Source organism: Linepithema humile, chromosome 5 (assembly GCF_040581485.1).
Source record: "Linepithema humile isolate Giens D197 chromosome 5, Lhum_UNIL_v1.0, whole genome shotgun sequence".
Lineage (NCBI taxonomy): Eukaryota > Metazoa > Arthropoda > Insecta > Hymenoptera > Formicidae > Linepithema > Linepithema humile.
The window spans coordinates 341,954-360,941 of NC_090132.1; the positions used below are offsets into that span (position 1 = coordinate 341,954).

Sequence of the window (18,988 nt, forward strand, 5' to 3'; positions counted from 1 at the left end):
TTGTAGAATAAAAAACTTTCAAAACAAACTTAATGCAAAACGCAATCGATTGTGTTTTACACAACTCAAAGTAAAAGTAACAAAAATAAAAAAATAATGAATAAATAAAGTTCCTAGAATTTTGTTCACTTTCTTTCTAGAATCTTTAGCCAGATGAGATTAAAACACAACCGCTGATTGGTTGATTTCCAATACTCAACTATAATTTCAAACCTGCAACCTCCTAGTGTGGTTTAGTGCGAAATACAGCAAAGTCATATTCATTGCCGTTGCTCGCGGTCCTTCGGAGCACTGATTCGAAGTAGTTACGAGCAGTTACGAGCGTGAGTGGTATATACGACGAAAATGGCGATGGCTACGAATCAAGTCAAGGGCAGCGGGTGGCCGCGAAGAGCAAGCAACAGTTCATTCGAGGGGAAAGTAGTGCAAAATCAATCAGTCACCATCAACAGGACTGTTAATTTGTAAGTGCCAATACGACATGCGATTATTCACACGAATCTTCTTAGAAATAATGTGTTTCGACTCCTCTGTAGAACGACTATGGCCGGTCGACAGACGCTTGCAATTAATATTATGCCCTCCTAAAACCTTTTCGTTACATTTTACGCGATGATCGATCGTGAGGCTGGTCATCTTTTCTTTAAGCACCAAGTCCCGAAGTTTAAGCATTTCGTATTCACCAAGTTTATACACACACACACGCGCGCGCGAGCTTGTGCATTTATTATATAAATGTATATGATATATATATTTATAATTATTATATGAATGTATGTGAATTTAAGAACTTATTATAAAACTTACATGTGAGTCATCGTATCGTGTATAATTTATGATGATACTCTTTGCTTAAAGCTTTCAAATTTAGGATACTACTGTCGTGTAGTACATACGCTTTATTAGCTGTTACTTAAAAATGTACCGATATTTGATTCACACACAGCGTCAAGCATTATTTCTTTTTCACGATTGTTGTCGTTGTAAACTAAGTCTCTACTTGTGTAATTATCTAACTGTTAATTATTCTTTCAAAATTGTCTTTGCATTTATGCCGTGAATCGATTGTTGATTCTTGATATGCGAGCGATAAGCAGAAAGAACTTTCACCGTATCACCTTTTTTATTTTAATCCTTAAAACGCAGTGTACTTTAAGATTTTGTGCACTACAAATAGTATAAAATTGACAAGGCTGTGTTATTTTCTAAGTTTGTAAAACCAAAGATGCTCAATGGTAGGAATACCCTATATATGTTTTACTCATGATTTTATTCTTGCATTTTATGTAAAATATGCTATATTATATGTATTATATCTATACGTACTCTTATTATCTTATGAGGTAATGTATAATTACACATACACACACACACACATACACACCTCTAATTATATTACATTTTAAGATAGTATGTAATATATATATATACACATTGCGATTATTCTGGAGTCTGTAATAAAAAAGCGTTCAAGTCTCTTAAAACAAACGCAATTGTATATGAAATATTCATGACCATTTGTGTTCATGATTACATGTGAAATTTGCAATGTTTTATGTCATAAATTAAATGTTGCTAAATATAACTATATTAAATATTAGTAAATACATCTATACAAATATTTTGGGGATCAATATCTTTTAATATTATACAAATTTTTGCATATATTTATCATATATTAATGTCTAGTCTTTGATTTAGTTGCTTTCTGTGATCATAAAAATTTTTTATATTGTCCTTTTTGAACAAACTTTACATCATTACAAGATATCACATTATAATCATTATATAATTACATCATTATATACCAAATTATATTTATTGTTGACAAGTATGAAATTATGTTCTTATTCATGAGAAATTTAAAGAAATAATTAATAAATTATGTAGAGACAAATTGAAATAATTTTGCAAAATAGTCACAAAGCAACCTAGCATGAGAAGTAATGTAGAAATTTAAGAATAGAGTATTCACAATATTCATTGAGTACTTGTTAAAGATATAATTATATGTCAATGTCATAATACCGCAAATAACAATGAATAATGGATCGAGTTTAGCATGTATTTAATTTGATTACAATATATACTAGTATTTTTTCAACAAATGATACCAAGTATTCAATGACTACGAAACTCTAAATAACAATGTGTAAAATTGTTTTATATATGCGTATGTAAAACTTAACATAAAGCGACAATTTGGCAAAGAAATTATCAGTATTTATATGAAATGTAATGTTAGATGTACATATATATGTTTAAATCATAGCATAAAACAATTTAAACAAGAAATTATTAATTATTAAAGGAAAAGTTTAGAGAATGAAGATCTTGAAAACTTCATTTTATTAAAGTTTTGAACAAAAATATAACTTTTTGCTATAGAAGTTTGAATATCTGATAAACTGCATTTTAAATAAGAAAAATATGTTTGATAAAGGCTCTTTAATAATATAAAATATTTTTATGTTTCAATAATTTAAAGGACTTTCTCATTTAAATATTTATACTCTTTATTTGCTTAGATTACAAAAATATAAATACTGTTAACATTAAAATATGGAAACTAATATTGAAAGTAAAAGAAAAACTGATTTCAATTGTTACATTGTCAATATTTTTGTAATTTGTATGGTTGAATATTGTAATACTGCATCACAAGCTGTATTTGAAGAAGCTGGATTTAGTTACTGACGGATTAGATACTAAACATACAGGAGCCTAACAAAAGAATACAACTCATTTACCATAGATATCCTTTGACAAACTATACATTTGGAACAAAAGAGCCACTCTTCGAGAAAGATCCATCAGTACCAGCAAGGTTTCAGCGCATGAGAGATGAATTCGATAAAATTGGCATGCGGAGAAGCGTAGAAGGCGTCTTACTGGTACATGAGCATGGATTGCCACATGTTCTCCTTCTGCAACTCGGCACAACATTCTTCAAATTGTAAGTTTTAAATGCTAAAAAAATTATGTAGCGCATGCTTAAAAAATTACAGATATATACGAGTTATGTATAATTGATAACGTATAAATAAAAAAATGGATCTAAAATATTTTTTATTATATGTATAGAGGAAGAATATAATTCTCTATTTAGTACTTTCTTATTAGTTTTTTTTTAAATATATACTTTGTATAAATATCTGTAATGTGGTAATGTGATAAGACTAAATTTCACTTGTCTTTTTTTTCGTTGTTTTACAGACCTGGCGGAGAACTCAATACAGGAGAAGATGAGGTAGAGGGCCTAAAACGGCTCCTTACAGAGGTAACAGTTAGCACGACGCCTTACGCTGCCTTACAGGCTGGCTAGGAGTGGCACTTTGATATCGTTAGATCCTAACTTTGTCTTTATAGACATCATTATTGTACAAATCCAACATATGTTTGTAGAACTTATGTAACCGGGCCTGTAGCTCCGTATAGGGGCTTGCTCTTTTATTCTTATAATATTTTGTATTTTTTATGTGCTGCATGCCCGGACACTTCAATGTTCGTAATACATAAAGATACCGTTCTTTATTGTATCTGGTTGGCTAAGAACATTGTTCTTATTCTCATTATGTATGTGCTATAGAGAAACAAAAAAAAAAGTACGAAGAATGTAAAACAAGACAAGAACAGCGACAAGAAGATTGTAAATGTTACAAATATTTTAAATGTCACAACTTCTTTGAAATTTGTAAGATCAGTGAACAATTATGATATATATATATATATATATTGAATAGGACTTGGAAAAATATATCTGATCAGCACAATATATAATATTGCTTATACGGAATTCCATCTGCAATTGTTAAGCCACAAGGCAATTAATAAACTTGAGATTGATAATCTCTGCTCTTATTCTTTACTAGAACGACCAATGTACATACAATAATTTGTGTCGTTTGATTAGGTATCCATATAGGACACCAAAAGTGCTTTAGAAAATGTATATATGCTTTTGACAGATATTTATATTAGCTTCCGGTTTGGAATGTATTCTCATATGTTAAACATCGATCAACTTGAATATTGTTAGAATCGATATCAATAAATACCCGCTGTGTCTCGAGATACAATAAATATTGTGCAACCATGTTCTTAGTGGACTGACTGAAGAAGAATGTATTTTATCTTATAGTTTACACACACATTGGTGATCAATATAAGTATCAGACAACATACTGGATTTATTTTGTAGACTTTTGGACGACAGGATGGGGTGAAGCAAGAATGGGTCATAGAAGATACAATTGGCAATTGGTGGCGACCAAACTTTGAACCACCTCAGTATCCATATGTACCGCCACACATCACGAAACCGAAAGAACACAAAAGACTGTTTCTCGTACAGCTGCAAGAAAAAGGTATGCATTTAACTAACAAAGCTCATTAGTATGCGAGATAAATTACTCTCACTGTTTTATTATTTAATTAATTAATTAAATCATTTTGATGTTTAGCTCTATTTGCTGTACCGAAGAATTACAAATTAGTTGCCGCACCATTATTTGAATTGTACGATAATTCACAAGGTTACGGTCCCATAATTTCATCTTTGCCTCAGTCATTGTGCAGGTAACTTTCAAATTTGCTTTATATTGTGCATTACGATGAAACACATTTTGTTTTACAAAATTGCTATTATTTATGTTTCAGGTTTAACTTCATTTATATGTAAAATTAAAATTACGAAAACAAAAAATTGATACACTTTTTTTAATTTAATATAAATAAAATTTATTAAAAACATAATAGATGTATGTATGAGATGATGGATGACACTTGGAAAATTTCTGATGTTATGTATATTATGCATTGTGCATTAAATCATTTTTTAAGTAGAATTTATCTGGTTCATCTATAATCTCATTCCAACCTTTGTATTAAAGTAAGCTTTTATATTTTATTTCTATATTTGTGTGTGTGTTTATATATAATAATAGTCAATAGCAAAAGACATAATTTGCAATTTATTTGACTTATTTTGGAAATGTATGTATATTTTTGTTAGTTTAGTTCTAGATATGTAACTGAATTATATTAATTTTTTTCTTACAAAGTTAAAGTAATTGATACTATGTTGTATTAATAATTGATTCATTAAAATGAAATATGCAGACTAGATAAAAATTAAGGGACCATACAATGTATATTTTTCTGCTAAACCTTAAAAATATTTTCTAAAATTATAATATGAAATTGTAATAAAGTATGTCGATATTGATCATTTTTATCTTTTGTAATAAAATACCAAAGTCGAACGAACTAATCTTATTCATCTGATAATTGTGCTGTAGATTCTACCTAAATATCAATATATAATATAAAGATAATTTTAAGTATTGTTGATATCACTTTAAATCAAACTTAATTATATTTTAATCGCAATTCTAAGGCATTAAAAAATTGAAAAAAATAAATCGTTATTTTAGTTTTTATTCCAATATTTGAAAATTAAATGTTTACAAATTTTTTAACTTATAAAAAAAAGGTAATAATCAATTGTTACTTCTGTTCTGAAACACTTGTTTGGTTTATTACAATGCTTGCTTATTACAATTTTCTTATACGTAAATCACTTGTTTATAAGAAAAATTAAGTATCTCTTATATTAAACAATATTTATATCAATGTTATATTCAATCAATGAAATCGTTTTTATCAAAACAAAATATTCTATCAAGAATTCTGTTCCATTTCTTCTTGTCCCCTTAACTCTTTCTGTTATATAATACTATATTATGAAAAGTATTAATATCTTATCTCTTATCAATAATTATCAGTGATAAATATTTTTTATTAATATTTGTGTTACATCATTTTTTGTTACATAACATTTTGAGAAAACTATATTCCAGAATATGTAATAAAGTTTATTCTACTCTCTTAAGCTCTTATTCAAACATACAAATTGTAAAAAAATAAAAGGAACATATGTTATTAGATTTTTTGTTTGTTACATAGGAATTCAAATATGATGCGTTCTTCCATCCCGTTTGTATTTATTTTTGCATCCTGGCAGTTTTAATAGTATATAGTTCTAGTTTTGTGGAATGGTATGCATTCCAATTCCTGAGCATATTCTCGCCGGTAATCCCATAAGAAATGATCGATTACGATTGCGTTGACGACTGTCGGACTTAAACCCAGCTTGGGATCCGCTTTGATCAGTCGTTGCACTTCGTCGCATATCTGCTCAACAGCTTCGATCGAGCAAGCACGTATCTCGACTTCCTCTCTGCTGCCTTGCTTCAACGGCTCGTCAGACTTGAGCTTGCTCATGAGCGAGTTGCTGTAGCGCATTGCGCTAAAATATACAAGTACTTGAGGGATCCGATAATCGGCGAACATTGTGAGACTCTCGATATCATGAAATTCACCGAGTTCTTGCCCTTTGAAACAAGCCCATATGTCGCCTATCAATATCTGAACTCGCTTGTAGATGCTGATTCTGTGCCCTTCATAGTCGGCCTCATCTCGGTACGATTCGAATTCGTCGACGATAAGTTTAAGCAATTTTTTTGCGGAGCCGTCACATGATTTGATACATTCTGCGAACGTACCTTGATACTTATCCAACAAAATTTTTCCCGCCTGTTGCAGATTCTTAACTCTATCCTCTATAAGCGGAATGGTGGTTTCGTCGTCACCTCGAAAAATGATCTCAGCTTCTTTCTGCGTTATCTGTGAGTAATATTTAGGATCCCACATCGGTTTCTCTTCGTCGATTGCCCGTTGAACAGCGGCGCAAAACGCAAAATATCCGGTCTCGCCGTTAACTTTCCATTTGTTAGCTCCTGTGTCAGTCCAGAACGAAAAATTTAATGTATCTAGCACAAATATCCAGTCGGCCGCTCTGGGATCATCAGGTTTGGGATGAAATTTCACTTGAGCAAAATTGCCGGTGTGTATCTTGCGCGTTTTGATGGCATCAAGGACCGCCAACGCCAGTTCTTTTATACCTTTATTTTCAATAAATACATCCTTCGCCAATTTTGTGACTAACTTTGCGGATTCCTTCGGTAACAAAACCATATTAACATAAACGTTGCCGGCTGGTCAACTACTAATGATTGTGGTCAACTGTCTTCTATCATACGTCCTACCTTAAATTATTACGAATCGTTTGTAACGAATAATCGCAAGAGTCGTAAAGCCGGTATTAAGGCTCTTGCACATAGGACGCGGTAACACTTGCCGCGCGGCAAAAAGCGACGCCAATCAGTTTTTCGCTCTTATAGAAAAATTGTAAGTTGTAAGTTGATTGGTTATCGCGTCGTCTTTTGCCGCGCGGCAAGCGTTAGGGCCTATCCAGACAAACTTACATAGTCGCATAAACATATACATAAGGAAATTGATTGGTTTATAAACAAATATATAAGGAAATGGACCAATCAATTTCTTTATGCATATGTTATGCGACTATGCAAGTTTGTCTGGATAGGCTCTTACCGCATTCTGTGTGCAAGAGGCCTTGAACAGTTTATAAACAGTTTCAGGTCAACGCAAGGGGTAAGGCCGCACAGTAAAGCCGAGAGCACAAGCTTTTACATAAAGCATAACGCATAAGCATAAGGAAATTGATTGGTCTATATATAAGCATAAGCAAATGCATAAGGAAATGGACCAATCAATTTCCTTATGCTTATGCGTTATGCTTTATGCAAAAGTCTGTGCTCCGGCCAGTACGTTCGAAAACTACACCTAGAGTGAAGTCTATAGCAAGTCTATAGTATACGTCACATATACTATATACATCACGTATACTATAGCAATAAACAGAGACTTTCACTCTGGGTGTAGTTTCCGAACGTACCCAAGTCAAATATTTTATTTTAAACAAATTCAAACTTAAATATTTTGAATTTTGGCTAAAAATGTTTTGAGACTCAACTAAAAGAGTTTGAGTTGAATTAAGATTATAGTTCTTATCTATTCCACTTAAGTTTTGCATCTATTTCTTTTTCTTCTTTGATATTTAACTGAAAATGTTTATAACTTTAAATTTATGGTCGTATGGACAAAATGTCCAACCTTATCCTGCCTTATCCGACACTCGATAATAATAATAATAATAATAATAATAAATGTAATTTTTCATTTATATACTATTGTAACGTTTGACAAGACATCAATGTTTGTTTTGACAAGAATATATTTCATTTAGTATTTAGTGACGTGCTGTGCAGTAAAAATGGGAAAGAGGAAATTAAATCTCTCAACAAGAAGACTTTCCTTGAAAAAAGGACATCGACTGAGGTTAGACTAATCTTGTTATTTATTTATGATATAACTGTGATATATATATATATATATATATATATATTTATGTGTGTGTGTATGGTATGTGTGTGTGTTTTAGTCAATTTTTAGAAATAAGAAGTTGAAATAATTATAAAGAACTTTTTATTCTTTATGTTTTTCAAAATTATTTGAAATGATACAAATAATACATTTTTCTTGCAGGCGGCGGATGTTACGAGAAATGCAAAAAAAATTAGCAAATAACACACAAGCTACTTTGACTACTGAAAATCCCACCGATTCCATTGAGTCTCAGGTTTCTGCTCATTTGCTACCAGATAATATAACGGATGCAGATGTTAATACTGAAATACATTGCTTTGGCCAAATTAAAGAAGAAAAATCAGTAGATAATGAAGAATTTGAAACATACGAAGAAAATGGTGTGTACAATCTAAATATTAAGCATTTTGAAGATAACAAAGATGAAGATGATACCATCACTATTGAAAAAAGCAGTTGCTTATTGGATGCAATGTGTATGCAAGAAAATATACCTGAAGGTCGTTGTATTGTTGATATCTCTTTTGTGTGGAATGAACTCCGTCGTGTATTCGACAATCATATGGATCACTCAGTCTTTATAGGAATTAAATGCCAGTTTAAAGACTGGAAACTAGTCAAGTTTTATCGTCGTGGATTACGAATTCAATTCTCCTTTAAATGTCAGATGTGCCGCCAGGAAGCTAGCATCTGGTCTGAGCATGTGGAATCTGAAACATTGGATATTAACGCATCTGTTGTAGCTGCAACATTAAAAGCAGGAATTGGGTTTTCCCAGTTGAAAAAATTGTGTGCAGCAATGAACATTGTATGTATGTCTAATAACACTTATAGGAAGAACAAGAAAAATTTATTGGAGAATTACAACAAAACAGCTATCCAAAATATAAAACGGAAATTGTTTTAAAATCAATTTCAGAATGCATTGCTTTATATGTTATAAAATATCTTTTTGTTTTGTTTTCTTTCTGATATATAAAATATAATTGTAATAACATATCATATAAAGAACAAGATTAATATTTAATGAGAGATTAATATTTAATGATTAATTGAGAAATTGCTTTTTTTTATTTATGTATGTTCAATTCTGTAAACTGTCAACTTTATTTTTATTCAAGCAGAATTGCATTGTGTATCGCGTTATACACGCGCGTTATATTGCACTATTAAAGTTTTATTTATTTATATATAACTAAAACTTGTGATAGGTTTTCGTAGAACTACGATGTTTTATTTTTATAATAGTAATTCTTTTCTTCCATCTAATAATATATGTAATATTCATAATACAAAATATATTTTGTTTTCCACTTTCGCAAATACATGTTATGTGATTGGTAGTAATAAGAAAGATAATTAGTGATAATAAAAAAGTACTTTCTGGCAAAGAACGATAAGTATATACTTTTAACTGTACTTATGATATGGTTGAAGATAAGATAAACTGTAATATTAAAAATATAATAATATTAGAATATAAAATAAATGATCCACATATAGATATTTATTATTTTTCTGTAAATACAATGAATCTGTTTTTGCTAGCAACTATCTGTCTTAATGTATTGTATTAAGCCCTGTAATGTATTAAGATTATAGACATCTCTTTTTAAATATATTTTAAAATCACTTTTTATTTTTAATTTGTAAAGCTTTCATCAGCTTAAAGTCTATAGAGAGAAAATGCATGACTACAAGACACTACATATATCTGTAATAAATAACATAAGAAATATAAACTAGAAACTGGAAGACTCAGATATTTGTGTCAGATGTATCTTTGGATTTAAATCAATCTCTTAAACACTTTATTTGTTCTATATATGAACTTTTATATCACAAATATACAGAAAACTTAGACATCAAGTTTACAAATGCATTTTGCTTTCTCATCCGCATTTTATTTTTATATTCGTTTATGGAATTACTTTTGCGAAATAAATTCAAGTATTCCTCAGGAATGACATCCGTATATATTGCAGTTATTACTCCAATTATGCGCAAACTATTCCATAAGGAATTCTCGTACACATTTTTATTTACTTTACAATTGTATTGCAAAGATTAAACAAATCCCAGTGAAAAAGGCAGAATATTTCAAATGGTTACGTATACTTTTATGTTTTTCTCTTACGATTCTGCATATGATCTTTTAAATTAGAGTCGACTCCAGACACCAATAAAATATCCATCAGCTTATCTGTATAATATCTCATGAGCGGCATATTATTGGTATTTTAATTATATCAAAATCTTATTCTTGTACAAGTAAAAAAAATAAATTTATTTGATTCTCTTAACTATAATATCTTTTTGTTTGTTCTTTGAATTTTTCAGAAATAAAAACAGATTAATTTTGCTTGTTTTAAAAAATAGTACTTAAAAAAATAGTACTTGAAAAAAAAAACCAGAGAGTCGACTCTATTTAAAATTAACAGAATCTTTCTTTCGGAAAATAATCTCAATTTATGGAATATAAAGTTACAATTAAATAACAGCTTGTTTCTTTATTCTTGTAGCAAATTTCAAGATCATTTTTCTTGAAAAATGTAAAGATGTTCTTGAAATTTGTTGCAAACTGTATAGAACACCCTGTATTTTAATAATCATGATATTATAATAACATAGTACACCGTAGTACATGAATAATCGCATCTTTAGACATTAATCTCTATGATATTTTGCATAATATCGTGTGTATTTAACAGTTATGTCGAAAATCTCATACCTCTTCTGGTCACTAAAAAAATGCACTTTAAAAACTTGTAAACGAAGATATAAAAAGACCGCTATTTTTTCCTTATTTACCGTAAACTTGCATTTCGTGTCGCTAACCAAGTCAACGCGTGTTACAATTTGTTTTCAGTTTACAGTTCCTCAACTAACTCATGAAAGTTTATTTCACTAGTGGATAGATCGCGGCCACGTCGTCACTTGTTCTTCATAATCATCGTTCGTCTAGTCACTCGGCCACAGAACATTCCGACAATAAAGATGATCCCGATCACGGTGAATCCAACGATCATGAAGTAACGCCGTGCTGGAGAACGATTCATCGTCGAATATAATTCTTCAATCGTATTTGGCGCAATCAACTGTAATACAATACGTAAAACGCATTTATTCCAAGACACAGTGCGAAAGAAAATAAGTATATTAAATATATAGATATAATTTATTGACTTTGGCAGCATTTCTGAACATTTCCATCCTTGTAGTCAGCATCTTGTAACAATCAGGTTGCAAGGATTTGTTGCTGTCTTCCAACGCATTTTGTAAACACTGTATGTCTGTAATATCATTAAATTAATTATTATTATAGTTAATGAAAGAAATTAAACATTTGTGTATATATATATATATATATATATATATATATATATATATATATATATGTGTGTGTGTATATACTAATTTATTATAATAATTAGAAATATTAACATTTTTTAGCCAAGTAATTTTGTAATCTTATTCTATGGTTATTAATTAAAAACAAAAACATTACTTACGTCTTCCTGCGCCTTGAGGTACAGCACTGCAGTATTTGCTGACATCTACTGCACAAGCTTTCTGCAGCAAGGGATCCACGTTTATATCAGCCCTTGTTTGTTCTATTAGATCGGCGATTTCCAAACGACATTCTTCCTTCATGTCTCGATTTCCGGCGTTAAATTTCCTTTTAAGACACTCTTCAACGGCGCCAGGCTCATTTTCATCTGATCGGCAGATTGTTTCAATCTAACAGAAATATATAAATTTATATTAGATTACATGAAATTCAATTCTGTAGCTACATGATCTTGTGTCAAGATTTTACTCCAGTGACTAAAATCTTAAATCTTTGAATTTTTTAAGTTAATTATAAGTTGCACTTGTATTGTTTTTTACCTCATGCGCGCACATTGTTGCTAATAACGGGTTTAAGTGATAATTCAGTGCAGCTTCTCTAAGGATGTTAGCCATTTGATGTTCGCATTTTGTCGTCAATTTTGATTCCCGAAATCTAATCTTCAAACATCTTATGACCTTTCCTTCAAGTTCTTTGTCGGTATGTTCATGTACCAAAACCTAACACGTATTTATTAATTAATTATTAAAGAAAAACCTCTTGCAGAGAAAAATTTTTAAGAAAAATTTATCTCAACTAAATTGTTCATAGATTTTCTCTTACCTCTTTACAATGCTTATCGATATCGTGACCACATGCGCTTTGCAGTGCGGTATTGAATCTATAATCCGTATTCTGCTCAATCATTCTTCGAATCACAATATTCTTACACTTCTCGTCGAAAGTGAGTTCATCTTTGTATCTCTTAAGGCAATCTAAAGTTTGTGATTTGCTCACATCGTGACAATACTGCCTGATCATGACTCGACAAGTGCTCAGCAGAGGCACATCACTGGAGCTATCCTGAAATTCCTGTTTCCTCACCTTGAACAGCTGCTTGTGGCACATATCCGATAGTTTAGATTTGTGCGATGCTAAGCATTCTAATACCTATAATAATCTAGATGTCAACAACGTTTATCGTAATATTAAAATTTGTTTAAAGTAATCATTCAATTAAAATTGTCGGCTTAAAAAGGAGATTAATTATTATTATTTAAGTTTTTATAGGATAAAAAATAATAATTGTGTGATTGGATATTCAATATAAAGGAAATAACCACATGTCGAAGTAAAACTATCCAAACTATAATATACAATGTAAAGGAAGGGAAAAAATGATCATTCTATTATATATTAGAGAACATTGTCGCTACCTGTGAATTGCCTGGTTCTATGTTAAAGCAAAACTGTTTGATGTCCATTGAGCAAGTTGCTTGCAGAACTGGATCAAAATGGATGTTTTCTCTCTGCTGATAAAGCTGTGCCCGTAACTGTTGCCTACAGTCCTTTAATACGCGATGCTGAGATTCCTTCATTATATCCTCCTGCACGATCGAGCTTAAGCATTCTATCACATCGGCTTTCGTTTTCGATCTAAACACATAGTCAACTATTATATATATTTAAAGTATTAAAAAATTCGAAAATTTTTTATGCCGAGAGATTTAATTACTTAGGGCACCATCTCTTAACATAAGGCCTGCACGCTTCCTTGAACTTGTACGTAAAATGGTAATTCTTCAAGGATATCAACTGGAAATGTTCCACTGCTGCTTTGCATTTGTAATCGGTACGTGCGTCCAGTTCGTTTTTATGTTCAATAAGACACTCCATCATATTTCCTTCATCCTTTCCATATTTTAAAACCTCCTGTAAATAAACAAACATCATTGACAATAAATGAAATCAACATATTTCTAAATCAGTATTAAAGCAAATGTAAATAATTTAATATATACTTCGCAATGACGTTCCATAATATGCTGACATGCAGAAGAGATGATAGGATTCAGCTCAACACGTTCCGCTTGTTCCTCAGTAAAATTTCCAACTGCTAGCTTGCATTTTTTGTTTAAGCTGTAATTCAGATAAATTCGATTTAAAAAATTAATTAATTTTTATATTTAATAAAGATAATTCAATATAAAAATAATTTTTAAACTTTAGAAAATTTTGGAAAAAATATTGTTAAAATCGCGCAGAAATATTACGTGAGAGATAACTTTTAATAAATAACAATTGAACATTTAACAAATGAGATAATTTTTCCATTATTATTATTCCATTTAAAACAATGCGTACTTGTCTAAATTATCCTGCAGACAAAGAATTTCTTCTCCTTTTGCAGTTTTATCGTAGCAAAGTGACGCCAGTTCATTAAAGCACACTTCTTCTATCTCGGGTTGCAAATCAACGTTGACGGCACGCTGTCTCATGACTCTTCTAATCTCTTCTAAACAGTCTGCTTTTAACTAAAAAACAGGAAAAACAATCAGAAATATATATATATATAAAGAAGTTTTGTTCGTAAGAGTCATAATAATAAATTATTATACTTTAAAGTATCATTATTAAATTAATTTAATAAAAAGTTAATTATGTGTGTATGTATTTAATCTTACTGTCATATTTTTTTGGTAAGCATGCCGATATAAACATGGTAACACGAGAGGTCCTGTTTCGGGATCCATCTGTCTTCCATCACTGGCCCATGCATTTCTCGCATGACACAAACGTACAGCATCATACTTGCACGCCTTGTATAATTGCGGATCGAGTTTAAAATCTCTGGCGATAAAGTATTGTATCTGTACTAATGCTGTCTCACAGGCTTCGGTCATTCTATCTGTTCCCAATTGCTCCATCAGACACGATATCACTCTAGCATCTCCGCCATGTACCTAAATTAAATGTACAAGAATGTATATATGAAATTGATACAAAATATTAATGAATTTTTTATTTAGTATAGTTCTGAATCGCGATATTAACAATAAGTTCCGATAAAAAAAAGTAGCTTTAAATCTTTATATGTATAAAGATTACTTACATCTCTACAAGCTAAATTAACTACAGGTTGACATTGTTCCCTTAAAACCGGGTCAATTCTCCAATCTTCGCCAGCATCAGCTTCTAAAATTAACTCCTCCAACTAAAATCACATAATTTTAAATATTTTAAAAGAACATTGTAAAAAGGACATTTTGTCAATATAATATCCTTGGGGAAATATTAGAAATAGCAGATAAATAAATTAGCTTTGTTTTAGAAGTTTTGATCATTAATTGATCTTAAAATTAATTTTTTTCTATAAATTTTTTACCGCTCTTTGGCATTTCGGCGAAACCCTCGACTTCTTCTTTCTCGTTCTTGTATGCTCCATCAGACAATGTATTGTAGCACCACCGACCTCAAGACTGTTGCAAAAAGTTGTAATATCGTTGGCACAGCCGTCTACGATTTCGGGTGACAATCTGTAATCTTCCATCAAAAGTTTCCTGTGATCAAACATTTCCGCTTGACAATTTCCATCAATTTTGCTGCCATTTTTCACAGCCGATTCTAGACAAAGTAAAATCTGTGCCAGCCTAATCTCCTTGTCTTCAGACACAGATCGCCTGCAGTGATTATTTCTAATATCTTCTTTACATGCTTTGACTAGACCTTTACTAATCTTGTAATCAGATGCAATTAGTTTCTCTCTTCTTGTTAACTGTTCCTGGCATCGCGCGGTCATTGATCTGTCGATAGAAATAAGTTTTAAGTATAAAGGAACAGAATCTCCAGACAAGATTACTAGATCCCTTAGATTATGAATACTTATTGTATTTAGTTTCTGAAACTCTTAAATCAATAATTTCTAAAGTTTAGGAGTTAGATTAGCATTGCAATATTTTATATTTAATATATAAATATCTACCTATCGGTTTTATGCTGCATCAAACACTTATAAACTTGACCACTGCCTGGTCGAATGTCAGGGCAAAATTTTCTGCTATCATCAATACATGCCATGTACAGTTGACGGTCCAGCCTGATGTTTTCAGCTTGAATCTCAGATACATGTAAAATATGTCTTCTACATTCGTGCTGCAGTTGCTCAACATGCTCCTGTAAGCAAGCTAATATCTGACCTTGCGATATGTCTCTATATGGCTGTAGACTGTCGCACTTGAATTTCTTAATATCGTTTGCACAGTCTGTTTTGAAGGGAGTCAGAATTCTGAAGTCACTAAAAGCAATCCATTCCAATCTTTGAATATAAATGATGCAGTCAGGATCTCTGACCATTTCTCGATTATCGATTAGACAAGATAGATATGCTCCATGAGCTTTATCAGGGCTAGAACATTTTAGACTATCTAGCTGGTTGCCGCATGCCTTTCTTGCAAGTCTCTCTATGTTTTGATTGTCTGTAATATTCTGAATGTAGATCCAAATTGCCTCTTGACATTTCTGATCAATTCCAGATATCTCAGTGGGCTATAAAATTTAAGATAGTTATTAGGTCTCTTTTATATTAATACTATTTATTTCTTTTCATAAATTCACACATACCTTAAAAGTCTGAATACACTCAAGCAACGTAAGTTCATCATTGTTATTTTTATCTATATTCCCGCAAAGATTATACAATTTAGCACGGCACTTGCTGTTTATAATTCTTGGTAAACCATCATTCTCAGGTTCTCTTCTAAAATCTAATATAGCTCTTTGAAGCCTTTTTGCACCTGCTGTAAGAGAGGCATCAGAAAAGAGCCAGCTGATTCTGGAAGGCTCGTCAGCTTGCTGAGAGAACGCATCTCCGAAATAAGCTGACTTTGTGTAATGCAGCAATGATAGAACAAACAATATAGATATTATTTGCCTTATATGTTCCATCCTTAATCATCAGATTTCACTTTTCAGTGAAATCATTACTTCAGTATCCTATAAAAAAATAATTTTATTAGAAACGTAGCATCCAAAATTGTTTAATGTAATTTAAGAGTCAGAATTATTTAATATCAAAGAAACAAATTGGAGTTTAATTAAAACAAAGTTGACAAAAGAAAAGAGTATCACCTTGTAAACCCTTTTACGTCACGATCAGTTTTTCTTAGATTTTTTTACGCTTATTAATCATTTACTGTATAACGTAAATCAGAATGTCATAAATGCAAGTGCCATTGGTACCAGTAATTACGAGCAACGCAAGCATGTAAAACGATTGAGACGAGATGAAGTGTAATACATAGTGAGAAGACACTGTACGTGTATTCTTACAACGTCATCTTATTAAACACATAATACACTATTTACAGCATGTTATCCATCGGTATGTTATCAGTTCAATGCTGATAACATGAAAAAAAAGAAACCTACTTCACCGTTTGTAAATAAAACAAAAGTAACTAATTGGGTTTAATAGGTTAGAGCTCTCTACCGCTAGATCGTGTTACTATAAACTCTCAAACGTGATGAATTGCATTTTTAACTATAATGGTCGTACGGACAAGACGCTCCGTGCATCCGGTGCTAAAATAAAAAAAAAAAAGAAGAAGAAAAAGAAGCGCTTTTGACTTTTCTTTGTGCGAACGGTATTCTCTACAAGAAATACAAACGCATGATCATGCTTATTGGCACTGCATTTTGTTCAAAAAGGAGAAAGAGTCTTTTCTCAAATCTCATCTAGAAAGTTTGTCCAATGGCGCGGATTACTTGGTAAGTTCAGAACGTTTACTATCATTAATAAATTCTCGATGCTTTGTCTCGATTTATTTGCGCAATTAAGCTTTATCTCAATTCATATTATAATTCTTTAATTCTTTTAATATCTTATTTATAATACCGTGAGCAAATTATAAATATTCTTCACGTTGACTCTTTTGTTGTTTTTAAGCTCATTACTTAATATTTTATTGTCTTTAACAAGAAGTCTATTGCTTATCTTATTATATTTATCGATTTATATATTTGCGCGAATATATATGTATCTAAATTTGATTGATATATATTATAATACATTTGGCATATAATATTGCTGTAATTGATTAATTTTTAGTCAATTTTAATTTATAATAATGTTATGAACAATTAATTATTAAGACAATTAGAAATAGACTTTATGAAAATTGAAAATATGAAAAGCTTTGCATTTAATTTTAAGTGGATTTTACTTTAACATAATTTTTTTCAAGATTTAGGGTGTTAGGATTACTAAAGGCAAAAGATTTAATGTTAAAAATTTTTTAATTTGCAAAAAATAGTATTTTATTATATTTTGAATAAAAACGAAACTTGAATCAATCGAAAGTTTTGCAGATCAAAAAACGTATGGTCAATGTATGTCTCTGTATGAATGTATTATATTATATTTTTTTTTCGTATTATGTTATACAATGAATAAGAGACACCATTTCATTCATATGTTCCACTAAAAACCAAAAGACAGAATGAAAAGATAGCGCGTACCAAAGATTAAGATTAAGATCTACCAACTAAGCGTTATGTACGGGAATATCGGCACAAAGCTTCGGTGCATCAGTATAAGAGGGGGGTAGATCATGCGCTCTGCATTCACACATTGCTTGCCACGAAGGGTGGCGGGTTTCTCAACCCTCCTCAGTTTGACGCCGCGTGCGAGCGCATACAGATCCATCGCGATCGCCGACTCGCGAGAGAGAAAAAAAAAGACAGAAAGAAGGAGAGAGAAAGTTCGTTGTTCTTCCAGGATATTACTCAGTAAAATGATCATCATTGACAGAACAAATCTGCATTTGATTCATCAATCTAATTAAATTGAACAATTAGATTTTATTAATTGATTGGAAAGCGTGATAAAATAACAAATTGTCAAAAATTCATAGTCTGTAATAAGGTGGATTGTATGCAGTTTTAGTAAACACAAGAAAATGCAAAATCGGCAGTTTTGATTCGTGCAATTGAGACAACTGCTTTGATGTACGGTTAATTCGATTATGCATCTCGAATATTCATGATAGATGATCGATTATAAGCGATTTGCGTACAATTATTTGAAAACAGTTAATAACGGATTTAATGTAATCGAAAGATTTAAATAGAATGCAACACGATATTACTGATTAATTGAGATTATTACAAAATAGCTATTTTTCCGCTTTTATCTTTTGAGAATTTTGTTTTTCGCGTACAATTAAAAAATATACGCGACATGATTCAAAATATTGTAATCGAAAAAATTGGATTAATAATGGGATATGCATTTTAAAATAATTTTTAATTTAAAGCGACAATATGTGATAGTGAATATTATATGAAAAC

At 30.9% G+C, this 18,988-nt stretch overlaps 4 protein-coding genes and 1 long non-coding RNA gene across 8 annotated transcripts in view; 3 read left to right on the forward strand and 2 right to left on the reverse strand.

Annotated features, from left to right (window-relative positions):
- Positions 1 to 238: 238 nt before the first annotated feature.
- Cpsf5 (cleavage and polyadenylation specificity factor subunit 5) lies at positions 239 to 4,847 on the forward strand. Its single transcript, XM_012372879.2, has 6 exons — positions 239 to 464; positions 2,756 to 2,956; positions 3,217 to 3,280; positions 4,202 to 4,367; positions 4,464 to 4,578; positions 4,660 to 4,847. Exons 1-6 carry the CDS (start codon positions 346 to 348, stop codon positions 4,679 to 4,681), a joined length of 687 nt encoding a protein of 228 aa, XP_012228302.1. The 5' UTR covers positions 239 to 345; the 3' UTR covers positions 4,682 to 4,847.
- Positions 4,848 to 5,423: 576 nt separating this feature from the next.
- On the reverse strand, positions 5,424 to 7,148 carry LOC105675291 (queuosine 5'-phosphate N-glycosylase/hydrolase). Its single transcript, XM_012372296.2, has one exon. It carries the CDS (start codon positions 7,036 to 7,038, stop codon positions 6,028 to 6,030), a length of 1,011 nt encoding a protein of 336 aa, XP_012227719.1. The 5' UTR covers positions 7,039 to 7,148; the 3' UTR covers positions 5,424 to 6,027.
- Positions 7,149 to 7,174: 26 nt separating this feature from the next.
- On the forward strand, positions 7,175 to 9,861 carry LOC105675302 (uncharacterized). Its single transcript, XR_010890388.1, has 2 exons — positions 7,175 to 8,262; positions 8,470 to 9,861. It is a non-coding gene; the product is annotated as an uncharacterized lncRNA (long non-coding RNA).
- Positions 9,796 to 17,223, reverse strand: Glg1 (golgi glycoprotein 1). The gene is made up of 15 exons (XM_012372862.2): positions 16,769 to 17,223; positions 16,262 to 16,633; positions 15,624 to 16,186; positions 15,027 to 15,444; positions 14,754 to 14,855; positions 14,326 to 14,604; positions 14,006 to 14,175; positions 13,663 to 13,780; positions 13,377 to 13,573; positions 13,078 to 13,297; positions 12,485 to 12,811; positions 12,202 to 12,381; positions 11,823 to 12,051; positions 11,497 to 11,603; positions 9,796 to 11,408 (listed from the first exon to the last, which is right to left on the reverse strand). Exons 2-15 carry the CDS (start codon positions 16,583 to 16,585, stop codon positions 11,244 to 11,246), a joined length of 3,399 nt encoding a protein of 1,132 aa, XP_012228285.1. The 5' UTR covers positions 16,586 to 16,633; positions 16,769 to 17,223; the 3' UTR covers positions 9,796 to 11,243.
- Positions 17,224 to 18,035: 812 nt separating this feature from the next.
- The window catches only part of LOC105675332 (uncharacterized), a 72,504-nt gene continuing 71,551 nt past the window's right edge, over positions 18,036 to 18,988 (forward strand). For 3 of the 4 annotated variants that reach the window (XM_067356424.1, XM_067356426.1, XM_067356427.1), the window contains exon 1: positions 18,036 to 18,399. The gene's annotated coding sequence lies outside the window, so the exon portion shown is untranslated. Of the gene's footprint in view, positions 18,428 to 18,988 lie in introns of all 4 variants that reach the window. The other variant, XM_067356425.1, reaches the window with a different exon arrangement.

Excerpts from the sequence above, each read along its gene's own strand:
- Cpsf5 (XM_012372879.2), top strand. The coding sequence starts at position 346 with ATGGCGATGGCTACGAATCAAGTCAAGGGCAGCGGGTGGCCGCGAAGA. Across the intron at positions 465-2,755 it reads ATCAACAGGACTGTTAATTT|ATATCCTTTGACAAACTATA; the intron begins GTAAGTGCCAAT and ends CATTTACCATAG. Across the intron at positions 4,579-4,659 it reads TTGCCTCAGTCATTGTGCAG|GTTTAACTTCATTTATATGT; the intron begins GTAACTTTCAAA and ends TTTATGTTTCAG.
- LOC105675291 (XM_012372296.2), bottom strand. The coding sequence starts at position 7,038 with ATGGTTTTGTTACCGAAGGAATCCGCAAAGTTAGTCACAAAATTGGCG.
- Glg1 (XM_012372862.2), bottom strand. The coding sequence starts at position 16,585 with ATGGAACATATAAGGCAAATAATATCTATATTGTTTGTTCTATCATTG. Across the intron at positions 15,445-15,623 it reads ATGCAGCATAAAACCGATAG|ATCAATGACCGCGCGATGCC; the intron begins GTAGATATTTAT and ends TTCTATCGACAG. Across the intron at positions 12,382-12,484 it reads TCGATAAGCATTGTAAAGAG|GTTTTGGTACATGAACATAC; the intron begins GTAAGAGAAAAT and ends AATACGTGTTAG.